The sequence below is a fragment of the Oncorhynchus keta genome, unplaced genomic scaffold, assembly GCF_023373465.1.
Source record: "Oncorhynchus keta strain PuntledgeMale-10-30-2019 unplaced genomic scaffold, Oket_V2 Un_contig_20715_pilon_pilon, whole genome shotgun sequence".
Taxonomy (NCBI): Eukaryota; Metazoa; Chordata; class Actinopteri; order Salmoniformes; family Salmonidae; genus Oncorhynchus; species Oncorhynchus keta.
The window spans coordinates 19,659-27,701 of record NW_026282156.1 but is presented as its reverse complement, the minus strand read 5'-3'; the positions used below and the strand labels follow the sequence as shown (position 1 = coordinate 27,701).

The following is an 8,043-nucleotide window of genomic DNA, read 5'->3' as shown; positions in this document are numbered from 1 at the left end:
GTGGAACGATCAGTCTGGAACTGTCATCCCTCCACGGTGGTGGAACGATACAGTCTGAACTGTCATCCCTCCACGGTGGAACGATACAGTCTGAACTGTCATCCCCTCCACTTTGGAACATACAGTCTGGAACTGTCATCCCTCCACGGTGGAACCCAGTCTGGAACTGTCATCCCTCCACGGGGTCATGGTGGAACGATACAGTCTGAACTGTCATCCCCTCCACGGTGGAACGATACTCTGAACATCCCTCCACTCATGGAACGACAGTCTGAACTGTCATCATCCTCCACGGTGGAACGATACAGTCAACTGTCATCCCTCCACGGTGAAACGATACAGTCAACTGTCATCCTCCACGGTGGAACGATACAGTCTGAACTCATCCTCCACGGTGGAACTCAGTCTGAACTCATCCCTCCACGGTGGAACGATACAGAACGAACTGTCATCCCTCCACGGTGGAACGATACAGTCCGAACTGTCATCCTCCACGGTGGAACCCAGTCTGAACTGTCATCCCTCCACGGTGGAACGATACAGTCTGAACTGTCATCCTCCACGGTGGAACGATACAGTCCCAGTCATCCCCTTCCACGTGGAACGATACAGTCCGAACTGTCATCCTCCACGGAACGATACAGTCTGAACTGTCATCCCTCCACGGTCATGGTGGAACGATACAGTCTGGAACTGTCATCCCTCCACGGTGGAACTCAGTCCGAACTGTCATCTCCACCCGAACTGTCATCCTCCTCGGTGGAAGAATCTCCCGGTCTGGAACGAACTCTCTCTCCCGGTGAAACGATACAGTCTCTCATCCTCCACGGAACTCAGTCTGAACTCATCCCAGTCTCTCTCTCCTGTCATCCCTCTCCCGAACTGTCATCCTCTCCCCGTCTCTCATCCCTCTCCCCCTCTCATCTCCCGGTGGAACGATACAGTCTCTCTCTCTCCCCGTCTCTCATCCTCCCCGTCTCTGAACTGTCTCCCGGTGGAACGTCTCTCTTCGCTCTCTCTCTCCCTCACGTCTCTCTCTCTCTCTCTTCCCGTCTCTCTCTCCCCGTCTCTTCTCTCCCCGTCTCTCTCCTCTCCCCGTCTCTCCCCCAGTCTCCTCCCCGTCTCTCCTCTCTCCCTCTCCCCCCGTCTCTCTCTCCCCGTCTCTCTCTCTGTCTTCCCCTCTTCTCTCTCTCTCCCCGTCTTTCTCTCTCCCAGTCTTCTCTCCTGTCCCCCCTTCTCTCCCTCCCTCCCCGTCTTCTCTCTCTCTCCCAGTCTCTCTCTCTGTCTCTCCTGTCCCCGTCTCTGTCCCTCTCTTCTCTCTGTCTCTCTCTCCTCTCTCTCTCCCGGTCTCTCTCCCCTCTCTCTCTCTCCCGGTCTCTCTGTCTCTCCGGTCTCTTCTCCCTCGTTCTCCCTGTCTTTCTCCCCGCTCTGTCTTCCACCTGCCTTTCTCCTTCGCTCTCTCTCTCCCCGTTTCTCTCTCTCCTCTGCCTTCTCCCTGTCTCTCCCCTGTTTCTCTCTCCTGTCTCCTTCTCCCTGTCTCTTTCTCCCTGTCTCTTTCCCCCTGTTTTCTCCCGGTTTCTCGTCTTATTCTCGCTCGTTTTCTGTTTTCTTTTCGCCGTTTTCTTCTCTTTTCGCTTTTCTGTTTTCTTCTCTCGTTTCTCCGTCTCTCCTAGTCTCTGTGTCTCTCCCCGTTCTCTTCTCTAGTCTTCTCTTCTCTCCCCTGTCTTTCTCCCTTCTTCTCTCCTGGTCTTTCTCTCCCTCCCAGTCTTAGTCTTCGCCTTGTCTTCTCCCCAGTCTTTTTTCTGTTCTCTTCTCCCTCTCTGTCTTCTCTTCCTGCCTCTCCCTGTCTAGTTCTCCCTGCCTCCTGCTTTCTCTCGTTTTCTCTTTCCTTGTTCTTGCCTTTCTTTTCGCTGTTTCTTTCTTTTCGTTTTCTTCCTTTTTTTCTTCTCGTTTTCTCCCTGCTTTCTCTTCCGTTTTCTTTCTCTCTGTTTTCTTCCTAGTTTTCTTTCTCCTCGTTTCTCTCTTTCTTCTTAATTCGTTTTCTTCCTCTCCCCTCTAGGTTCCTCCCTCCTCTCTCAGTCTCTCTCCTCGTCTCTCTCTCCTGTCTTTATCTCTCCCCTAGTTTCTGTTCTCCCTGGTCTTTCCCCTAGTCTTCTCTTCCCCTGTCTCTGTTCTCCCTGTTTCCTCCACCTCTCTTCTCCCTCTTTTTCTCTCCTAGTCTTCTCTCCCGTTCTCTCTCTCAGTCTCCCCGTGCCTTTCTCCCCCCGTCTCTCCTCTCTCCTGTCTCTCCCTCTCTCTCCCTCTCTCTCTCCCGTCTCTCTCTCCCTTGTCTTCTCTCCCTCTCTCTCTTCTGTCTCTCTCCTGGTCTGCTTTCTTCCTCTGTTTCGGGTTTCTTCCTCGTTTTCTTCCCAGTTTCTCTTTCTTTCCCAGTCTTCTTTCTTCCTGTTTTCTTTCTCTCCCGTTTCTTCCACTCTGTCTTCTCCCTGTTCTCTCCTAGTCTTCTCCCTGTCTTCTCTCTCTGTCTCCTCTCCTTCTTCTTCTCCTCTAGTCTTCTCCTTCTCTTCTCCCTGCCTCTTTCTCTCTGTTTTCTTCTTTCTCTCCTCGGGTTTTCTTCCTCTCGCTTTCTTCGTTTTCTTCTATCTTCTTTCCTTTCTGCTTCTCTTTCTTCTCTCTCTTCGCTTTCCGTTTTTCTCCTAGTCTCTCGTGTTCCTCCCTCTGCTCTCTCTGTCTCTCTCTTCTCTCTCTCCCCGTCTCTCTCTCTCCTCTCGTCTCTCTCTCTCCTGGTCTCTCTCTCTCCCAGTCTCTATCTTCGCTTCTGTCTTTCTTGTTCTCTCCCCTTCTTTCTCTCGTTTCTCTTCTCTTCTCCTCTCTCTCTCTCGTCTTCTTCTCCACCTCGTTTCTTCTCTCTGTTTTCTTTCCCTGCTTTCTCTCTGTCTTTCCTTGTCTCTTCTTCTCCTCGTTTCTTTCTCTCTGTTTCTTCTCTCTTGTCTTTCTCTCCGTTTTCTTTCTTCCTCGGTTCTCTCTCCTAGTTCTCTATCTTTCGCTCTGTTTCTCTGTTCTCTCTCTTCTTTTCCCCGCTTCTTTCTCTCTTCCCTTCTCTCTGCTTTCTCTCACTCCGTCTTTCTTCCTTGTCTTTCTTTCCCTCGCTTTCTTTCTCTAATTGTTTTCTTCCTAGTTTTCTTTCTCGTTTTCTTCCTTGTTTTCTTTCTCTGCTTTCTTCTCCCCTTTCCTTCTCCCTGTCTTCTTCTTCTCTCCCCGGTCTTCTCCTCAGTCTCTATTCGCCCTCTCTCTGTTTCCCTTCTTCCCCCCGCTTCTCTTCTCCTCTCCCTTCGTTCTCTCTCCACTCCGTTTCTCTCTTGGTTCTTTCTCCCTGTTTTCTTCTCGCTTCTTCCTAGTTCCTTTTCTTCTTTTTCTCTCGCTTCTTTCTTCTCTTTCCTTTCTTTCTCTCCGTTTCCCAGTCTCTCTGTGTTTCTCCTAGTTCTCTTTCTCCTAGTCTTTCCTTTCCCGTCGTCTCCCCTTCTTTCTCTCTCTCCCCGGTTTTCTCTCTCCCAGTCTTCCTTGCTTTCGCTCGCTCTGTCTCTGTCTCTCCCCTTCTTTCCCCTCTTCTCTCTTCTCCCCCTTTCTCTCTTCTCCCTCTGTTTCCTAGTCTCTCCACTCTCGTCTTCCCTGTCTCCTTCTCTTCCTCAGTCTCTCTCTCTCTCATGTCTCTCTCTCTTCCTGTCTTCTCTTCTCTCCTCTGCTTTCTCTCCCTTGTCTCTTCTTCTCCCTAGTCTCTCTCTCCTGTCTTCTTTCTCCCTGTCTCTTCTTCCTGTCTCTCTCTCTCTCTCTGTCTCTCTCTCTTCCTTCTTTCTCTCTTGTCTTTCTTTCTCTTCCGTTGTCTTCTCTCTCTAACTTGCTTTCTCTCTGCTTTCTCTTCTTTCTTCTCTTGCTTTCTCTCTACCTCGCTTTCTCCTCGTCTTCTTCTTCCTAGTTCTCTTTCCCTTGTCTTCTCTCTCTGTCTCTTCTCTCTCTCTCCCCTGTCTTCTCTCTCTCTCTTCTCTGTCTCTCTCTCCTTACTTTCTTTCCTCTGTTCCTTCTTCCTTCTCTCTTTCTCCTCGTCTTCTTCTCTTCTCTCTGCTTTCTTCCCGTGTCTCTTCTCCCCTCTTCTTCTCTCCTCGCTTCTCTCTTCTCCCTCCTGTCTCTTCTCCTCCTTCTCTCTCTCCCTAGTTCTCTCTCTCTCCTCGTCTTCTCTCTCTCCTAGTTCTCTTCTTCCATTGCCTTCTCTCCTGCTTCTCTTCTCCCTAGTCTTCTTCTCTCTGTCTTTCTCTTCTTCTCTCTCTCTTCCCTGTTTCTTTCTCTCTCTGTTTCTTCTTGTCTTTCTTTCTTCTTACCTGTTTTCTCTCTCTTCCTTTCTTTCTCTCTGTTCTTCATCTTCTTCCCTGCTCTTTCTCTCGCTTTCTCTCTCCCTGCTTTCTCTCCTAGTCTTCTCTCTCTGTTTTCTCTCGCTCTCTCTCTTCTTTCTTTCTTCCCTGTCTTTCTTTCTCCTAGTCTTTCTTCTCTCCTAGTTCTCTTTCTTTCTCCCTGTCTTTCTTCCCTCTTTTCTTCTCTTGTCTTCTCGTTTTCTCTCTCGTTTCTTCGTTTCTTCTCTCTGTTTCTTCTCCTCGTTTTCTCCTCGTCTTCTTCCCGGTTTCTTCCTTCTTTCTCTGCTCCTTCCTGCCTTTCTCCTAGTTTCTCCTAGTCTCTCTCTCTCCCAGTCTCTCTCTCCCAGTCTCTCTCTCCCAGTCTCTCTCTCCCGTCTCTCTCTCTCTCCCAGTCTCTCTCTCCCAGTCTCTCTCTCCCAGTCTCTCTCTCCCAGTCTCTCTCTCCCAGTCTCTCTCTCTCCCAGTCTCTCTCTCTCTGTCTCTCCCCGTCTCTCCGCATCTCTCTCCCCATCTCTCTCTCTCCCCGTCTCTCCGTCTCTCCCCCCATCTCTCTCTCCCTTCTCTCCCGTCTCCTCTCTCCTCGATCCTCCCTCTCTCTGTCTCTCTCTCCTGGTCCCATCTCTCTCTCCTGGTCTTCTCCCCCATAGTCTTCTCCTAGTCTTCTCCCCTTGTCTATCCTTCTCTCCCTCTCTTCTCTTCTCCTAGTCTCCCCTAGTATATCTCCCTTTTCTATATCTATCCCTGTCTATTTCTTTCTTTCCCCTTTCTTTCTTCGCTCTGCTTTCTGTTTTCTTTTCGCTTCTGTTTTCTTTCGCTTTTCTTTTCTTCTCTTCGCTTTTTCTTTCTGCTTTCCGTTTCTCCTAGTTCCTGTGTTCCTCTCGTTTTCTGTCTTTCTCTTCTCTCCTCACTTTCTCCCCCTCTCTTCTCTCTCCCGTCTTCTCCTCCCCAGTCTCTATCTTCTCCCCGTCTCTCTCCCCCTCTTGCCTTCTCCCAGTCTCTCTCTCTGTCTCTCTCTCTCCTTAGTCTTCTCCCAGTCTCTCTCTCCTCAGTCTCTCTCTCCCCAGTCTCTTCTCCCGTCTCTCTCTCTCTCCCAGTCTCTCTCTCCCCAGTCTCTCTCTCCCCAGTCTCTCTCTCTCCCAGTCTCTCTCTCTCTCCGTCTCTCTCCCGTCTCCGCATCTCTCTCCCCCCCTCTCTCTCCGTCTCCGTTCTCTCTTCCCCTGCCTCTTCACCCTTCTCTAGTTCTCTTCCCTCTCCCGTCTCTCTCTCTCCCCCGTCTCTCTCTCTCGCCCCTTCTCTCTCTCTCGGCTTCTCCCCATCTCTCCCCATCTATCTCTCTCTCCCATCTGTCTCCCCTCTGCTCTCTCCGTCTCTCTCCCTCTCTCTCTCCCGTCTCTCTCTCTCTCCCGGTCTCTCTCTCTCCCAGTCTCTATCTCTCGCCCCGTCTCTCTGTCTCTCCTTCTTCCCCGTCTCTCTCTCTCCCCGTCTCTCTCCCGTCTCTCTCTCTCCGTCTCTCTCCCGTCTCTCTCTCTCTCTCTCTCTCTCTCCTCCCGTCTCTCTCCGTCTCTCTCTCCCCATCTCTATATATATCTCTCTCCCTATCTCTGTATATCTGTCTCTCCTGCCCTCTCCCTGGTCTATATCTCCCAGTCTCTCTCTCTCTCCCAGTCTCTCTCTCCCCATCTCTCTCTCTCCCCTTTCTCTCTCTCTCTCCTCCCCCGTCTCTCTCTCTCTCCCAGTCTCTCTCTCTCCCAGTCTCTCTCTCTCTCCCCTTCTCTCTCTCTCTCTCTCTCCCCGTCTCTCTCTCTCCGTCCTCTCCCCGTCTCTCTCTCCTCGTCTTCTCTCCCCCGTCTCTCTCTCTCAGTCTCTCCCTTCTCTCTCTCCCCGGTCTCTCTCTCTCTCTCTCTCTCTTCTCGTCTCTCTCCCAGTCTCTGTGTCTCCCCCCGTCTCTCTCTCAGTCTCTCAGTCTTCTCCCCGTCTCTCCCCTGTCTCCCTCTCTCTCTCCCGGTCTCTCTCTCTCCCCGTCTCTATCTCTCTCCTCCGTCTCTCTGTCTCTCCTTCTTTCCCGTCTCTGCTCTCTCTCCCGTCTATCTCCCGTCTCTCTATCTCCCGTCTCTCTCCCAGTCTCTTTCTTCATAGTCTCTCCTCCCAGTTTCTTCTCTCCCCAGTCTCTCTCTCTGCCGTTAATACTATATGTATACTCTCTCCCAGTCTCCCTGTCTCCCATCTCTTCTCTCCTCCGTCTCTCTCTCCCCTTTCTCTCCCTTCTCTCTCTCCCCGTCTCTCTCTCTCTCCCCGTCTCTCTTCCCTCTCTCTCTCTCCCAGTCTCTCTCTTCTCCTAGTCTCTCTCTCTCTGCTTCTCTCTCTCTCTATCTCTCTCTCTCCCTCTCCCGTCTCTTTCCCAGTCTCGTTGTCTTCGCCCGTCTTTCTCTCGCTCTCCCCTCTCTCTATCTCCCGTTCTCTCCCGTCTCTTCTCGCTCTCCCGGTCTCTATATCTCTCCGTCTCTATCTCTGTCTCTCCCAGTCTCTGTGTCTCTCCCCTCTCTTTCTCTCTCTCTCTCCCCTCTCTCTCCCCGTCTCTCTCTCTCTCTCTCCCAGTCTCTCTCTCCCGGTCTCTCTCTCCCCAGTCTCTCTCTCGCCGCCCTCTCTGTCCCGTCCCTCTCTCCCCGCTTTCTCTCTCTCTCTCTCTGTCTTTCTCCCGGTCTCTCTCTCTCTCCCGTCTCTCTCTCCCAGTCTCTCTCTCCCTGTCTATATCTCTCTCTATATAGTCTCTCTCTCTCTAGTCTCTCTCTCCCAGTCTCTCTCCCCTATCCCCCTTTCTCTCTCTCTCCGTCTCTCTCCCTCTCTCTCTCTGTCTCTCTCCCGTCTCTCTCTCTCCCCGTCTCTTCTCTCTCCCGCTCTCTCTCTCTCTCCCCGTCTCTCTCTCTCTCTCCCTCCAGTCTCTCTCTCCCGTCTCTCTCTCCCTCTCTCTCTCTCTGTCTCTCTCCTCTCTCTCTGTCTCTCTCCCCGATCTCTCTCTCTCCCAGTCTCTCTCCTCTCTCTCTCTCTCCCTCTCTCTCTCTAGTCTCTCTCTCTCGTATCTCTCCCGTCTCTCTCCCCCGCCTCTCTCCCCGTCTCTCTCCCCCCGTCTCTTCCCTCTCTCTCTCTGTCTCTCTCCCTTCTCCCCCGGTCTCTCTCTCCCAGTCTCTCCCCAGTCTCTCTCTCCCCGTCTCTCTCTCTCCCAGTCTCTCTCTCCCCTGTCTTCTCTCTCCCCGTCTTCTTCTCTGCTCCCCCGTCTCTCTCCCTGTCTCTCTGCTTTCTCCGCAGTCTCTCTCTCTCCCGTATCTCTCTCTCCCCGTCTCTCTCTCTCCCTCTCTCTCTCTCTCCCCAGTCTGTGTCTCTCCCCCCCGTCTCTCCCAGTCTCTCTGTCTCTCTCTCCCTGTCTCTCTCTCCCGTCTCTCTCCTCCCAGTCTCCCTCCGTCTCTCTGTCTCTCCCCTTCTTTCCCCGTCTCTCTCTCTCCCCTCTCCCGTCTCTCTTTCCCCGTCTCCTCCCCGTCTCTCTCCCCCGTCTCTCTCTCCCGTCTCTCTCTCCACCCGTCTCTCTCCCCCGTCTCTCTCCTCTCTCTCCCAGTCTCTCTCTCTCCCCGTCTCTCTCTCTCCCCGTCTC

At 52.4% G+C, this 8,043-nt stretch overlaps 1 protein-coding gene across 1 annotated transcript; it reads right to left on the bottom strand.

Moving 5' to 3' along the window:
- Positions 1-3,527: 3,527 nt before the first annotated feature.
- On the bottom strand, positions 3,528-4,655 carry LOC127920816 (putative uncharacterized protein DDB_G0271982; the record flags this gene model as incomplete). The annotated part of the gene is made up of 3 exons (XM_052504864.1): positions 3,528-3,635; positions 4,154-4,228; positions 4,589-4,655. Coding segments are annotated over 3 exons (250 nt in total), but the record flags the coding sequence as incomplete, so codon positions are not given.
- Positions 4,656-8,043: the final 3,388 nt, after the last annotated feature.